Raw genomic sequence first — 17,814 nt, 5'->3', positions numbered from 1 at the left:
TCTCCTGTGAGTGAAGCAGCATCTCTGACTATCACAGTTGGAGTCAGGGTTGGAGGAACCCTGGTCTCCCTAACTAGGGTTGGAGGTGGGAGTTCCTCCAACTCACTAGTGTCCCCCTCTGTGAGGCCATCATCAGAGGGGTTGTTTTTAGCAAACTCTGCCAAAAGCTCCTGGAGCTGTATTTTGGTAGGGTTTGAAACAGTTTTTATTTTTTTGATTTTACAGAGAGAACTTAACTCTGACATCCTAAGATGCATGTAAGGGGTGATGTTGAGTTCCATCACTAACTCTTCTGTAGTAGACATTATGTTTCTAAAAGTTGGAATACTTTTTAAGAATCTAAAACTATCTCTAGAACTTAATTCAAACTTCTACAAAACTTTTAAACTCTAAAAGAAATGCTAACAGGGACTAACACAAGGCCCTAGCAGGACTTTTACAAATTTAGAAAAATAGCTCAAATTTCAAAAATCAGTTTCTAATGACAATTTTTGGAATTTGGTCATGTGATCAGGTATTGGCTTATTAGTCCAGAAAATGCAAAGTCTTGTATCCCACCGCTGATCCACCAATGTAGGAAGTTGGCTCTGTATGTACTATTTCAAAGTAAGAAATAGAATGCACAGAGTCCAAGGGTTCCCCTTAGAGGTAAGATTGCGGCAAAAAGAGATAATTCTAATGCTCTATTTTGTGGTAGTGTGGTCGAGCAGTAGGCTTATCAGAGGGTAGTGTTAAGCATTTGTTGTACACGCACAGGCAATAAATGAGGAACACACAATCAAAGAAAATTCCAGGCCAATAAGTTTTTGTATAGAAAAATATATTTTCTTAGTTTATCTTAAACACAGGTTCAAGATTTACAAGTAATACTTCAAATGAAAGGTATTTCACTTGGGTATCATAGGAACTTTGAATCAGCAAAATAGCATGTACAGTTTTCACAAAATGGCAATAAGCTATTTTAAAACTAGACAGTGCAATTTTCAACAGTTCCTGGGGGAGGTAAGTGTTTGTTAGTTTTGCAGGTAAGTAAACCACTTACAGGGTTCAGAGTTGGGTCCAAGGTAGCCCACCGTTTGGGGTTCAGGGCAACCCCAAAGTTACCACACCAGCAGCTCAGGGCCGGTGATGTGCAGAGGTCAAAGTGGTGCCCAAAACGTATAGGCTTCAATGGAGAAGGGGGTTTCCCCGTTCCAGTCTGCCAGCAGGTGAGTCCCCGCGTCTTCGGAGGGCAGACCAGGGTGGTTTTGTAGGGCACCGGGGGGGACACAAGTCAGCACAAAAAGTACACCCTCAGCAGCACGGGGGCGGCCGGGTGCAGAGTGCAAACAGGCGTCGGGTTTGCAATGGAGTTCAATGGGTGACCCAGGGGTCTCTTCAGCGAAGCAGGCAGGCAAGGGGGGGGGGGGGGCTCCTCAGGGTAGCCACCACCTGGGCAAGGGAGAGGGCCACCTGGGGGTCGCTCCTGCTCTGGAGGTTGGATCCTTCAGGTCCTGGGGGCTGCGGGTGCAGTGTCTTTACCAGGCGTCTGGTTCTTTGAAGCAGGCAGTCGCGGTCAGGGGGAGCCTCGGGATTCCCTCTGCAGGCGTCGCTGGGGGGACCCAGGGGGGTCAACTCTGGCTACTCACAGGGTCGCAGTCGCTGGGGATTTCTCCCTGTAGTGTTGTTTCTCCGCAGGTCGAGCCGGGGGCTTCGGGTGCAGAGTGCAAAGTCTCACGCTTCCGGCGGGAAACGGGTTGTCTTTAAAAGTTGCTTCTTTGTTGCAAAGATGTTTCTTCTTTGGAGCAGAGCCGCTGTCCTCAAGAGTTCTTGGTCCTTTTAAATGCAGGGTAGTCCTCTGAGGCTTCAGATGTCGCTGGACCCTGTGGAACGCGTTGCTGTTACAGTTTTTCTTGAAGTGGGGAGACAGGCCGGTAGGGCTTGGGCCAAAGCAGTTGGTGTCTCCGTCTTCTCTGCAGGGCTTTCAGGTCAGCAGTCCTTCTTCGTCTTCAGGTTGCAGGAATCTATCTTGCTAGGTTCTGGGAGCCCTAAATACTCAATTTAGGGGTGTGTTTAGGTCTGGGGGGTTAGTAGCCAATGGCTACTAGCCCTGAGGGTGGCTACACCCTCTTTGTGCCTCCTCCCTGAGGGGAGGGGGGCGCATCCCTAATCCTATTGGGGGAATCCTCCATCTGCAAGATGGAGGATTTCTAAAAGTCAGAGTTACCTCAGCTCAGGACACCTTTGGGGCTGTCCTGACTGGCCAGTGACTCCTCCTTGTTTTTCTCATTATCTCCTCCGGCCTAGCCGCCAAAAGCGGGGCCGTGGCCGGAGGGGGCGGGCATCCCCACTAGCTGGAGTGCCCTGGGGTGCTGTAACAAAGGGGGTGAGCCTTTGAGGCTCACCGCCAGGTGTTACAGTTCCTGCAGGGGGAGGTGAGAAGCACCTCTACCCAGTACAGGGTTTGTTACTAGCCACAGAGTGACAAAGGCACTCTCCCCATGTGGCCAGCAACATGTCTGGTGTGTGGCAGGCTGGCTAAACTAGTCAGCCCACACTGGAAGTCGGGTATGTTTTCAGGGGCCATCTCTAAGATGCCCTCTGGGGTGTATTTCACAATAAAATGTACACTGGCATCAGTGTGCATTTATTGTGCTGAGAAGTTTGATACCAAACTTCCCAGTTTTCAGTGTAACCATTATGGTGCTGTGGAGTTCGTGTATGACGGACTCCCAGACCATATACTCTTATGGCTACCCTGCACTTACAATGTCTAAGGTTTTGCTTTGACACTGTAGGGGCATAGTGCTCATGCACCTTTGCCCTCACCTATGGTATAGTGCACCCTGCCTTAGGACTGTAAGGCCTGCTAGAGGGTTGACTTATCTATACCTATAGGCAGTGTGAGGTTGGCATGGCACCCTGAGGGGAGTGCCATGTCGACTTAGTCCTTTTCTCCCCACCAGCAAACACAAGCTGGCAAGCAGTGTGTCTGTGCTGAGTGAGGGGTCTCCAGGGTGGCATAAGACATGCTGCAGCCCATTGGGACCTTCCCTGGCATCAGGGCCCTTGGTACCATGGGTACCAGTTACAAGGGACTTACCTGGATGCCAGGGTGTGCCAATTGCGGAAACAAAGGTATAGGTTAGGGAAAGAACACTGGTGCTGGGGCCTGGTTAGCAGGCCTCAGCACACTTTCATTTCATAACTTAGCATCAGCAAAGGCAAAAAGTCAGGGGGTAACCATGCCAAGGAGGCATTTCCTTACATGCTGAAACTCAGATACTCAAAATCTAACATGATTCTAATCTTACTGGAATAGCCAAGAAAAAGGTGATTCCCAGAACTTTTTCCCCTGTATTTTTTATTCACTCAGAAAGCTGCTGTGTAAACAGAATTTGCTAACTAAAATGCAGAGCCAGTTACACATCCCAACGTGATCTCCTTGAATTTGGCAGCAAGGCTTCTGAAATCATACAATGCATGCACTTAAATTTACCGCCACAATAAAGGACCTTTCTAAAAGAGATTAAAAGTCTGTCAATAACGGCTTCCTATGCCTTTAATGGAAGAGATTCTATTTACAGTGTTTACATAATCAGGATAGGGTAGTCTTGATCGCACACCCTTCCTTTCTTCTGAAAGTTGTTTGATAATCATATTAATCGGTAACCTTATCAGTTTTCTCCATTAATCCATCAAATCCAGCAACAAGATTCTCCGATTCCTTAAATGTAAGAATAGTCTTAAAATGTTAATTCGACATAACTAGAGATAGAACATCATCTAATCAAACTCTTTCTCAATTGTGGGTTTAGCCATATTGGTTTGTTAATCTCAAACAATTATTTTCCAGATGCACAGTTTCCTTTTCTCCTTTTCCTTATCAGAAACACAAAACTCTTCCTGTGCTTTAACCAGACAACACTGTCTCTAGAGAAAGATTATAGAGCATGTGCTGGACTTTGTGTAGCTGCTCTAATGAATCTTTGTATTAGAACCTGTTGGTTACTAACAAACTTTGAGCTTTATATTAAAGTTGTAAAAAACCTACATCCTGCATCGTTTTTGTTTTGGCTTGAAAATGCACGTTTTGGTACTGCTAGCAAATTCAGCATATTTCCTCAAAAAGAATACAACCTGGAAGGCAACTGCCAGTACAAACCATGCTAGGAAGCTGCGGGTTTTTGAAAGAATGTGTATTTTTCTCCTATAGTCAGCCTACAGGGTACATTTTTACCTTCTGATACGTATTGCGCTCACATTAGTCTAGCAAGCATATTTTTTCTTACTGCAGTCGTGGTTTACTTGTTATTGATTTGAAAAGAAAGAATTGAGAGAAAAATACCCTTTTAAGTCTAAGGAGATTATGACGGCATTTGAGAAATTGTAGTTTATTTCTTACTCCATATACGTAAGTTGATTTTTGGATATGAAGTGTTCCAGGGTGTGAACAGTAGTGTGGAGTTATTTCACGGTTATATTTGGCAGAACTAGGATTAGAAGCGACATTCTCTTCTTGTCTCATCCATTCCTCTTAGGAGTAATGTGGTTGATGGGAACAAGACTGTAGGTAGTTTTACTTTTCTTCTTTTCACTACCTATTTTGTTGTTTGGTGTTGGTGGTCAGGTTTGTATCTTCTGACAGGAATGTAAATGTCTAATATTAGTTTGATTTCCCTTCATGTTTGAACTGGTGGTGGGTATAGAACCTAGTGTGAAACGGACTAGACTCACTACTCCACAAGGGATATCTACAAAACGGGAATAGGACATCACAGTAGGTAACTTACTGTTTTTACAGTTCCAGGTCTGTAAAGAATCGGTATAATGATGAAACTCCACTACCCACACCATCTTATAAATATAACGACTGGGCAGATGACCGGCGGCATCTAGGAAGCACACCTCGATTGTCCAGAGGAAAAGGTAATAATGGAAAGTGAGGTTTGACAATACCAGTCATGATTTGTGGCTCTGTTGGTGTTTCATGTTTGTGTTAATGGTTACTTAGCTACTTTTCTTGATGCTTGGTATTTAGGTTTTGGCCATACTTTACAGATGTCTGGTGTGCAGCAAGTAGCCTTTTGGCAGGCAGATCGTGCTGTCTTAGAGTGCTGGCTCCTCATGAGCGTTTTCCTGTGTGTTCTCATCCTCCTGTGATGGAGTCTGTTTCAGCTGTGTTGCTCAGTGATTTTCCCTTTTTCTCACAGGCAAACGAGAGAATGGAGAAGATGGAATTAATTTTGAAAATGAGGATGAACGTCAGCAATGGGAGGATGACCAGAGGGTAAACCCCCCCCCCCCTTTCATTTTGGGCATTAATCCTAAACACTTCCATAAATGCTTTAACCTTTCAAATTATTTTCTTATACTGTCAGTAGGAGAGGAAAACATAAAGCAAGAGTTGGGCTTTGTTCCAAAATGGAAACTGTCCTGGCTGAAACTGTCTGAAGTACTTGGCTGAGAACAGATCATTTACACTCTGGATATATTTGCCTCTTCTAAAAGGTTCGGATGCTGGGTGTGATGAGAAAACTGCCAACAGCATTTAGAAGCATTGCTCATCTCTAAAGCTGCTAATATAAAATGCCAGAGATATAGCTCTAAATCATGTGAGATGTTTTTTTCTGTTATTTGCAGTCAGTGTACTTCAGTGTCGAATCTGAGCAAATAGAAATGTCCATATTATTTGCATTACTAGGGAACTTCCATAGAAAGAAGCTTTGGCCTACCTCTGAACATTGTAGGCACAACTATAAGACCTATTTGCTGAACCTATGATTCAGTTCGGCTGGTCACCCTGATCTACTCCCTGGTTTTAAAATGACCTTTTATATGTTCGTTGTAAAGCACTTTGCTGCCCCTCTTTACCTGTAATAGCTGTTAAATAACTATGCCATTTTTGACTGTTAAACAGTAGCTGTATTGTGGACCATTGAGAAGCGTTTTCTTAATTGATATGGCAATATTGATGTAAGCTTTGGGATAAGCATTTTCAGCAGCTTGCCAGGACGTTCTGTTGCATAGTAAAAATCAAAGCCTACAGAAAATCAGTGGCCTGGCATTTGGTAGAAAATTGAGGCACTCCTTGTTGGTTGTATTTAGTGTGGACATCAGGTCTTGATTTTACCACTGGAGACTTAATTTGTCAATTGGGACTAAATGCCCACTGCGTCTTGGTGATTAAATTGAACATGCTTGTTTTCATAGATTCAACTGAATTGCTAAGGTTCTTGTAAATGAACACTGCTGCAGTCTGGAACATGCAAACTGTAAACAATAAAAAAAAAAAAAAAAAAAAAGCTTTTCTCTCTCTCAGATTGGAAGTGCCCATAGTATTTTCAGAAGTTAATTAGTCTTTCAGTAGCACTTTACAATCTGTCAACTAGACAAAGTGAGTTTTTTTCAAACCTATAAACAGCATCTTTTCAGACATGTCATCACAGTAGTTGGAAAATTGCCATGGCCACGAGTTCAGAAAGTATACTCCTTACCATGTCATGGAACAAACTGTACAGAAGCCTCTTTTAAAAATATATGACTTCGAACAAAGTTGGATTTTCTGAGCTTAATACTCAAGACATATTAGGTCATATAGAAAGCTAGCAGGAAGAGTAGCTGCCTGCTAGCAGTTTTGGACTTATCAACTACTTTTGAGACTGTGAAGCTTCCCCTCTTATTGCATACTGTCCTTGTTAACCACTCTGGAGCAGCACACACTTCAGTGGTTTGAGACCTTTTTCCAATTCCTCTCATAATGATTAACCTTAGGGCATTCCTCTCAAGAGGACTCGTGGTGTTCCCAGGGCTCCTTGCTGTCGCCATCCTTTTGTTTTTTATTTTTGTTTTTAATATCGCATGCACACTATGAATAATTTCTGGGAGCAGTCGAGATTAATTGGCCTGTAGGTATGTGGATCTAGCTGGGAGCCCTTTTTATGAATGGGGATGAATTTGGCGCCTGCCCAGGTTGGGGGGGGATATCTGCTCCTGACAAAATATGGTTAGAAATGGCTGTAAAATAGGGGCTCCAGACATCGGGGACATTGAGAAATAGGTCCCCACAGACTTTGTCCAGCCCGGGAGCTTTATTAGGGACTATTCTGATAATAGCCACTCCGACCTCCTCCTCTGTAATTAGTGTAGGTGTCTTACTATTGTTAAAAACAATCATCCCTTTCACTGATTTCCCATCCTTTGTAAGTTGTTCGAAGGGCGTCTCACCCCCATTCATTGAATAGGGGTTGGAAAAGTGGGTAATCCAGTGACTGCTGTGATATTTGGCCCAGCAAAACAAGCTCCCTCCTTATTGCCCACTGAGACCAAAGTCCAAAACCCACGATTGTCTCCCTTCCTAACAGCATCCAGCATGTCCTTCCACTTAGCCATTTCCCAATCTCTTTTTGGCAGTAATGATGGTTTGTTTATATATGGCCCTCTGCACTTGGATGCCTCCCCTGTCCTGTTGTTTAAGTGCAGAAATCAAGGCAAGCCTTTCAGCCCTACAGGCTTTGTTAAACCAGGTACACAGAGCTCTCCGACAGAGGGGGCGTCTAGCGGACACAAAAAATATTCTTTAAGTTGTTAAATAATTTGGATAAAACTGTTATTATCCCTCTCAACCCCATTGAAAGGCTTCCCCCTCCCCTTAAAAGGTCCCCTATGCTATCTGCAAACAAAGAGTAAATATCTCACAGCGATTCCTGGGAGTTAGCCAAATTAGCCCATCTAAGGACCTAGGACCCCTTACCAAGGGCCCCCCTAACTCTAGAACCCTCTTCAGGCGTAGTACTTGCGGGGCTCTCGTCTACATTATTTAAAACTCCATCCACCCAAATTACCAAGTAGGAGCACAAAGCCGGCGCACTGCTTGGACTTTAATTCCTTGAAGAAATTCCCTCTCACATTCTCCAGTTTGAGCCGCAGATGCCCTCTTAGCTCCAAAAGTCGTATGCACGCTCTCGAGGGGCCAAGGCCAAAGACCATATTAATGCTCAGTCTTACAATAGTCTAGGAGTCTGGTCTTTTGACCAGATGAACATCCGCCTGAGATTCAGACAAAGCCCTTATAGCTGGAGGATTATGCTGTGGAATGGCCGGGACGAGGCACTTCTCAGTGGCTTTCAGACAATCTAATATGGGTGAGAGCTCTTCAGAAAGGAAAACCTGAATTTTCCCAAGGAGTGCCCCCATTAGGGTCTCTGCCCAATACAGGACCTAGAGTGGTTCCCCCTGAGGTGACTTATCGCCACATTAGTGCAATCTCTCACTTCCACTGGATGCAGTCTGTCTGCCCAGGACTGACCAAAGTCTTCCATAAGCCCACCACTGCCTTTGGGCGATGGCTGGCGTTGAACAGCTGTCTGAAATGCCCAGCTCTCCCTCGATGCCGAAAATGCAGCAGAATATGCATCTTCCTGAGCTAACTCCTTCACCATCGGGATTGAGCCGAACATCGGAGCAGAAAGCGATGGCACTGAAACACCAGGCTGGCTCAGCACTGAAGCAGACCGCGCCTGAGCTGGGACTCTTGGCATCAAAGCCCTCTGTGCCGAAAGCTGCTTTGGAGTTGAAATCCTATTCCTTCTCGAAGCAAACAGCTGGATCTGAACCTCTAGAGCCAGTCCTTCAACAGGAGATAGACTCAAGATAGTGGCACCTTGTCATCCATCTGGGCACTGGCCATATATTATCAAGACCTCCATCCACTGCCCTGCAGCCAAACCAGAGACAATTAACTGTTTGGGAGGCTTTGGACATTCCTAGCACAACAAAACATAGGAAAAAGACCGCCAAAGCCACTAGACCACTGCACCCCACTCTACCACTACCATCACCTGTTGCATTTCCTTCATCCACATCAGAATCATATTCCTTAGAGGTGTCCATAGACTGTTTTCGGGGAGAAGATGATGATGAGGGATACCAGTGCTCCATCCCACTTCAAGATGATCCATGTGACACATACAACATTGAACCACCCATAGATACAGACCCTGATCTATACCCTACCAAGCCCTCTTCCCCAGATGACTATTCCACATACCATGATGTCATGGGTAGAGCAGCTGCATACCATAAGGTCGAGTTCCATACTGACCCCATAGAGGATGATTTCTTATTCTAAACCCTCACCTCTAACAAACGATCAGCACAGTATGTACTGATGCTGAAGAGTATGATCAGACATACAGCAGACATCTTGAAAGAACCTGTAAGGGCTGTCTCATAACTCTGAGGGCAGATTAAAAAAATAAAATACAAAGCATCTCCATCCGACCCCACATATATTAAAGGCCAACTGCTTCCTGATTCACTGTGGTTGCTACTGCGAAAAATAGGGTGAACTCACAAACATCTGATAAGGCACCACCACCAGACAAGGAGAGCAGGACGATAGATGCAACAAGGAAGAGTGTGACTGCCCAGTCTGCCAACCGATGAAAAATTCCCACTTCCTTTGGCCTTCTCTCATGTTACGATAGAGCTCATTGGGTTGAGATGGAGGGGCTCCTCCAGCATCTCCCAGATGAATACAAAACCAGGCAGATGAGATTGCCTCTCAGATCAAGTTAATTGCCAACACCCCACTCCGCTGCGCCTTAGATGCAGCCGACACAGCAGCAAGGGTCATTAAGTCCAGCATGCTCCTCAGGCGTCATTCCTAGATCAGGGTTTCAGGCTTCAAACCAGAAGTACAGCAGAACATACTGGCACTCCCCTTTGATGGAGAACATTTATTTGGCCTCAGATAGACACCCTGCCTAAAAAGAAAAAGAAAAAAGACAGCGAAACAGCTAAAGCAATGGGAGTGTTGCAAACATAATCTCAAAGGGGCTTTTTTCGCTCCTCTCCATTACCCCTCCACTGATTCGCCCACGTCCTAGCAGCGTCCTCAGGCACAAACCTACTCAGCCAGCAGTTACTAGAGGCTCCTACAGGGACAGTAATTCTAATGGCAGAGGAAATCGGGCTTCACAAAGCCCTGTGCCACCACAACAAAACCTTGACAAGCCCACCATCCCACCCTATCCCCACATGCGCCCGACCACACACATACTTGTCGTAGGATGAACACAGGGGATTTTTCCCCCACCTGGGGGAACATCGCCTCTGATCAGTGGGTGTTGGATAGTATCTAAAATGGTTATTGTCCGAAGCTCACTTTCACACCTCTAAATGTTCCACCTTGCAAACACAGACTCTCCTTGGAACATCAACAGTTGCTCAGGGAGGAAGTTCAGGCACTTTTTTGTTTAAAAAAAAAAAAAAAAAAAAAAAAAAACATTAAAAACAAAAAAGGTGGGCCATAGAACTAGTGCCAACACTCCAGCAAGGCACAGAAGTCTTTTCACTCTACTTCCTTATTCCCGAAAAGGATGGGGGTCCTTGAGACCAATCTTGGCCCTCACACCCCCTAAACCAATATATCATCTCAAACCACTTTCACATTGACACTATCCAGGATGTCATCCTACAACTACACGTTGACTTCATGGCAGCACTCAACCTTGAAGACTCCTATTTCCACATTCTATTTCATCCAGCTCATCACCGTTACCCCAAGTTTGTAATAAACAACCAATGTTTCTAATTCATGGTGCTACCCTTCAGGGGGTAACAACCGCCCGCAGGGTCTTCACCAAATGTCTTGCAGTGGTAGCAGTCTACCTGCGCAGGCAAAACATATAGATTTTTCCATGCCTAGACGATTGGCTCCTCTAAAGCACTACTTGCCAGCAGTATTTCAGACCCACTCAAGCCACCATAAATTTACTTCATCTGCTAGGCTTCACCATCAATGCAGTCAAATCCCATCTCCAGCCTCTCTAGATACAACCCTACCTAGGAGCCTTCCTTAATTCACAGTGAGATATAGCTTACCCCAGTGCTGCCAGGATTCAATCCTTTCAGTCGCTTATTTCCTTGTTTGAACCTCATCAGCAAATAACAGTGAGGAAAGCCCTACTTCTCCTCCGTATGGTGGCTTCATGCAAGACTGAACATGTGTCCGTTGCAAGAGTGCTTAGACCGCCAGTGATCTCAGGTGGAGATTCGATTGGAGTGTTGTTCGTCTGTCAAGTTTGTCACTCTCTGCCATGGTGGAACGCCAAGAATTTCCTAAAAGGACGGCCTTTCCTGGACCCAGTTCCACAGAGAACTATTACAGACACCTCCTGCACGGGCTGGGGAGTGCATTCACAAGATCGCACTGTCCAGGGACACTGGATGCTCAACCAGAAACATCTCCATATAAGTCACCTGGAGATGCTAGCTGTTCATCTAGCGCTAAATTCTTTCTTCCTCACCTGATCGGCTAGGTAGTCCTTATAAAATCAGACAACATGACTGCCATGTACTATGTTCGAAAGCAGGAGGCCACCAGATCTCCTCAGTTCTTTCACCTATCCCTGTCCTTTTGGAGATGGACTATCAGATACACCATTCACTTGTTAACAGAGTACATGCCAGGATTTTGCATATCTCCTCAGCCAGAGGCGTCAACAAGTCCACGAATGGGAGCTCCACCCACAAATCCTCCTACCAAACTTTCTGTGTTGGGGGTCACCAGAAAATGTACCTTTTTGCCACAGCAGAAAATGCAAAATTCCCAAACTTCGTCTCCAGGTTCCCACACCCACAGTCCAAGGGCAGAGCACTATGGATTAGTTGGTCAGTGAAATTTGCTTACGCTTTTCGACCTCTCCCACTAGGCTTGGGGTTGGCAAACTTCGGCAGACATCTCTTATCCTCATCCTAGTAGCTCCCACGTGGACACAGCAACCAAGGATCACCACACTGCTAGAACTCTCAGTAGTTCCCTACGAAATACGGCCAATCAGGCAGGACCATCTGACACATAATCATGGGGAAATCAAACACCCAGATCCCTTAACATACGATCTGGCTCCTGAATTCCTAGAGTTTGGTTCTGTGAACCTACCACAGCCCTATGCGGTCATTCGTAAGAAGAATGCAGACCAACTACCTGTGCTTTTTATGATGCAAAGTGGAAAAGATTTGTCCACTACTGACATTACAAACAAATCAGCCCTTTAACCTCCAGTGTTCAGGACATTGTCTGTTACCCATTTTATTTACATACTGCTGGTTTAGCTGTTACATCCATAAGGCTATACATAATCTACAAAGGCTATACCTTATCTACAAAACAGACAACACACTTCTATATTCAGGATTCTGGTCATAAAAGCCTTCCTGGAAGGGCTTAAGAGTACTCCTGCTAGAGTGCCTCCCGACCCTACTTGGAATCTTAATATTGTACAACAAGAATAATGAACTCTCCTTTTGAGCCCCTCCACTCCTGCCCCCTCCAGGTTTTATCCTAGAAAGTATCATTTCTAATTGCTATCACTTCACTCAGATGTGTCGGTAAGCTTCAGGCACTAACCTTAGAAGAACCCTTCTTCTAACTACATTGAGATAGGGTGGTACCATGTGCCAATCCCAAATTTCTTCCAAAGGTGGTATTGCAATTCCACCTTAATCTATTCAATTGCCAGTATTTTCCCCATCCTAAATCAGTTGCGGAAAGGGGACTACATACTTTAGATGTAAAACGAGCCCTTATGTGTTCTATTGGTAGAACCAAGTCATTTAGGAAAACACAACTCTTTGTTGACTTTTCAAAACTACACATAAGAATGGCCATGGCTAAAGCATTCATTGCACATTAGATTGTCAGATGCATTCATACATGTTTTGCTAAAGCTAAAATAACTCCTATTCCTCCTAGAGCTCACTCCACTCTTGAGAAAGGAGCTTCAGTGGTCTTTCTAGGAAATATACATATAGCTGACATATGTAAGGCAGCTACATAGTTTACACCACTTACATTTACCAAACATTACTGTGTAGATATGCTGGCCCGTCAACAAGCTAATGTTGGCCAAGCGGTTCTACGCACAGTATTTCAAACAATTGTACTCCCCACAGGTTAGCCACCGCTTATTGAAAAGGACAGCTTTGCAGTCTATGCTAAGCGTGTGATTCTACAGTAACACATGCCTCGAAGAGAAAATGTCACTTTAACAGTAAGCTTCTGTTTGTGGCATGTAGTGCTGTAGATTCACATGCACCCACCCTCCTTCCTGGACACCGGTGTGTTACAGTTACCTTTATAAGTTATCACACATTCATTTAGCATGGACGTCTTACCATACTACGCTATGCTTCCATTCCATCCTCACCTGCCTCATAGGAAAACAATCTAACAATGGAGTTGATGCTCAAGCGCATTACCAGCAAGATGAGTCAGTCTACCTTGTGTCTTGAAAGACTTTCTTTGAAGAAAAACAACTTGCACACTTCTGAGCCCAATACTAGATGGCAGGATTATGCTAAGCGTGTGAATCTACAGCATTACATGCTATGAACAGATGCTTACTTGGCTACTAACATTTTCCTTTACAACACTGTGCCCCTAATGGGTCTACCTAGAACTTTACCAGCATGAAATGAGTGTGTCAGATAGCTAAACTTAACCTTAAAACTTTGTGTATGTCTTGCCTGTAATTTACTGTAGTTTAGTAGCCAGGATTTATCTGATGGATGCATTATTTTCAGACAAATTAGAGGGCAGGCGGGGACGTGTATAGCCTGCCTGGGTTCATCCTTCTTATACCATTTGCACTGTGTTGCTAGTGTGCTGGGGCCTCCCTTTTGTTGGCTTTTAATTTTTTTTTTATCCAGGGCAGTAGATAGACCATTTTCCCTTGGTTCTTCTGGGCCTCCTCATCTACTTGCCTGGATGAGTTTGATTGCTGTTCAGATAATTCGCACCCCATCTCAAAACTTCTCAGTATCTTGGTCCATAGCATTGTTATTGGGCATCTGTGCTGTGCAAGCCCCTCTTTCCATTGTGCAATGCAATGCTCTTGCTTTTAGCCCACTACTGACCTGCACTTCTCTGTCTGCAAAGGAGAGTAGATCCTCTGGTGACATCTGTGCCATTGCTACGGCTATCCTCCATAACTGTAGGGCTAAATGTACGAATCTGTCTGCACATCCTATTCGGCTTTAGGCATGGGATGAGGCCCAACTAGGATTGATTAACATATGGACATTTGTTTTCCCCAATGTCTCTGCTAAGCAGTCAGTAACAGTTAAAAGTGAACAATGTATAGATTTTATTGACCCTTTTCAGAGCCAAGTAGGCTTGATGAAAGTAATTTGTAAAGCCTCATAGGCATTTCCATAGCCCAAGACTTCTCCCAATATCCATTGTTTGGTTCCCTTCCCAAAGCGGCCTTCTTGTAAGCCTTAAATTCGTTAAATGCTTTAGTCATAAAGATAAGTGCTTTATAGAACCATATCAGGCCTGAGGTTCAGCATCAGGCGTCTCCCACCTTTTGTGTATAGTGCATCCAAGCTCATCATACAAACAAAACAGTCTCCCTGGAAGTCCATTCCCCTCTTTAAGCTTGGTCAGAGTTTTTTCTGTGTGCGCGCAATATGATTTTTACACAAACTAAATATTAATTCTTTGACATGGGATAATCACAGACATTTTTCATAACAATCATAACAATAATAATTCGAAATTCCACCAAATTATGCCACCGTAAATAAAATTTAATTCAAGCCTAGTTTACATGTTTTCCATCATTACTGTGCCACCCAAAGCATTCTGGGGCATTTGATTTCTGTGACTCCACATCTCATTTATAAGCAAGGCAGGGAATTCTCCTCTTCTGTGTTCTTTGAGATCCCAGTTTGTCAGGTTGCTCGGCCTAACCACTGCACTGCCTATTGGAGTTGGGAGGCTAAGAAATAGAGTTTAAATCTGGTTCCCTAGATCTGGTCCAGCAACAGAGAATCTTGATTCATGAAAAAAGTCCTAAGTATCCATAATGATAGGCTAGCAACATAGTACAGTAGCCTTGGAAGCATCGCCATTTTTGATAGTACAGTCTTGCCCATGACGGACATAGGTAATGTTTTTCAGCAGTCCACGTAACCCTTCAAACCAAACTTGAGCTTGGTGCTGTTCAATGAATACCAAAGATACAATTACAATTGCTGTGACGACGTAGGTCTTTTGAGCAAACTGTTATCCCAGTAGAAACATGGGATCAATATGTTTCCACTGTTAAAAATTAAAAATACTGTCACTAGTTTGTCCAGACTGCATTTTGGTAACAGCCATGGACATTATCTGTGGAAGTCCCTGACCTTCCATTCGTAAGCCATAGGCCAATTTAGCTAGATCATGAAACTCCCTCAGCAGAGCAACAGTTAGTCAGTGGAAATGGTGTCCTCCAACTGTGTTTCAGCATTGTGTGTTGCGTTCTGAGCAGAGTGCTGCTCAGTGGGTCTGTACCTGCTGCAGCCTCTGCCAATCGTTGCACTAATTTAAACTTAAGACCTCTAATCACGTCACCGAACTACCAATCATGCTCCCACATCATTGTTCTTATGCCCTGATCTAAGTTTGGAAATAATTAATTCACCAGTTGTAAACTCTCCTTCTAACTTTTCTGATATAAAACTCCCTCAAGTTGCCGTAACAAGTTATCAGGAGCATTAGAGGTATTGGGGCTGTCTGGGCATACTGGTCATACTGTGGTTGTCACCTCCCACTGCAGGTCATCTGTGGGTGTAGGTGGGGGCAAGTTGCAATTAAAGCAAGTGGTCCCTGGTGGTAGCTGAAGTAGTGTTCTTTTGTCTCCAGACAAAAGAACCAGTGCCTCTGCCCCTTCCTTTTTTAACCACCTGGCCTCTAATTTGGAAATTTTTAGGCCACATATTTTCTGAAATCTTGCTATACTTGTCCAATTCAATGTGCTTGTTTTGAATAAAAAAACTCCTGCTATCATGTAAACAGCTTTGCGCCATGCGCGCAGAACCCTTGGGCAAAGTCTGTGGTCTCATGTAGAAGAGATGGTACTGCAATGGAATTGAGATCCAGAAGGGGTGATGCCCCTTCCGTTGTTGAAGGTACAATAGCTGTCCCTACAGCATCAAAGTAAATTTCCCTCTTGCTGGACTAAGGATAAGGTAGGATATTTCTGAGACTAGTTCTCAGAGCTCATACCCATTGAAGACAAGATGAAAGCACAGCGACATTAATCTTTTATGCATTCAACCGTGCAGAACAATATTAAGGGGAAGCAAGAAAATCGCTCAGTCAAACCAACATTCCGGGGACAAGTCTTGTGATACTAGTTCACCATAAGCGTACATACTTAACCCAAGGATGAAAGTGTCTTTAGAGATGAAAGGTGCTATAGGTGCTGGTTCCCCAGTGTCCTTGACACTGAACTACAGGAGACAGAAAAGTCAGAATAACTTTAGTGCATGAAACGCACAGGATTTGCAGACAGTGGTGAACCCTCTTTCAGACAGATAAAATAGCCTAGCTTTGTCCTATCCACGCAAACTGAGATCAGTCCAAAAGCCCTATCTCGGGGAGCAATGCGAGGGGTAAAAAGGAATGGCCACAATACAAACAGGCAATTGCAAGCATCCATGATAATTAAAATATAGCGAATACAATTCAACAACTAATTAAAAAAAAATTAAATCACCCTAACTTCCTTCTGTCAACCACGCCTTGTAACGAGGGAGCAAATCTCCTGGTGACAAGGCAGCAGAGGTGACCTGCAGTGCAGCACGTCCTGCACAGTATTAGCGGAGCATCTACTGCTACCCCGCAGCTGTGGAAGGACTACCACCTTCCCCTATTGGTCAGTATTACTCATATTCCTGGTATACCAAAATCCAACAAACAAGTGCACAACTGAAATATGCACATACCCACACATGGGGCCGCCTCCGGCGTACAGAATAAGTACAACCACACACAAAACACCAATATAAAACGGCACTGGAAAATGGTAACACATGGCATAACCAACCCTCAGTACGCAGTGAGATACCCTAAGTTCAGAAGTCCTAAGTTTCTTTATTGTCTCTGCCAAACGGACCATACAACAAATCTCATTTTAAAACTTCACATCAGATGCATTAAGTTCATAGAACAATCTCAAAAGTTAAAATAAATTAATATAAATATATAAAAATGTGTTATTACTTAAATCCAATTACCAGTATATATCTTCATATAAAAACTCAGAACAATCCAGATCAACTGCTAAAATACAAACTTTTAGGTAATATACAAAAGTGTCATATCTCAGACAGAATGAAAATAGCAGCAACCTAATAGTGCTCTGGTCTGAGGTACAGAGGTATTTAGCGAAAGGCAAAAAAACAGGGATACTGCTATCAAGTAATACCGAGAACTTCATGTATTTGCATGCAGTATCCGAAGAATTTCGGATCTTTTTCCACGCAACGAAAATATATGATGCTGCAGGCATCACAACATCTCTTGCATCAGAACGCATACCTAACACTTCTGCCTCCTTACATTTTCTGATCTTAGATTTTTTTTAAAGAGCAGACACACATAAGATTTATGGAGACAGAGTGTGAAATGACACAAGAGGAAATGACAGTGTTTGCTGACTACCCAAAGTACATGGGAAACAATCGGCTCCCTCCACTGAAGAGCTTGACCACCTCATTTATTGAGGCCACCGGTAGTGCTCCCAGGCAGTATTGTAAATAAAGATGTCTTTTTTTTTTTTTTTTTTCCACTGGAACAATATCCTCAATAAAGATGGCAGAATCGCGCTCCTGATTAAATGTTAAGTAGCGTTTTAACAAGGGACCTTGTTTATTATAGACCATTTAATTTTTGTAGTCTCAGTATGCCTTTTTGGTCGCAGCTAGACTGGCCTTCGTAATACTTTCCGGGTGGAGCCACAGTTCTAGGCCAATATCAACTAAAGCCTTGGACAAATG

General features: G+C 43.9%; 1 protein-coding gene across 3 annotated transcripts in view; it reads left to right on the top strand.

Moving 5' to 3' along the window:
- The window catches only part of DHX38 (DEAH-box helicase 38), a 1,001,715-nt gene that overhangs the window by 134,619 nt on the left and 849,282 nt on the right, over nucleotides 1–17,814 (top strand). For all 3 annotated transcript variants that reach the window (XM_069216597.1, XM_069216600.1, XM_069216598.1), the window contains exons 6-7: nucleotides 4,784–4,908; nucleotides 5,193–5,269. In XM_069216597.1, the coding sequence (XP_069072698.1) occupies nucleotides 4,784–4,908; nucleotides 5,193–5,269 (202 nt within the window). The remainder of the gene's footprint in view (nucleotides 1–4,783; nucleotides 4,909–5,192; nucleotides 5,270–17,814) is intronic.

This window comes from Pleurodeles waltl, chromosome 12 (assembly GCF_031143425.1).
Source record: "Pleurodeles waltl isolate 20211129_DDA chromosome 12, aPleWal1.hap1.20221129, whole genome shotgun sequence".
In the NCBI taxonomy this organism is placed as follows: Eukaryota; Metazoa; Chordata; class Amphibia; order Caudata; family Salamandridae; genus Pleurodeles; species Pleurodeles waltl.
The sequence above is the reverse complement of the archived record's forward strand: the minus strand, read 5'-3'. Positions and strand labels throughout refer to the sequence as shown.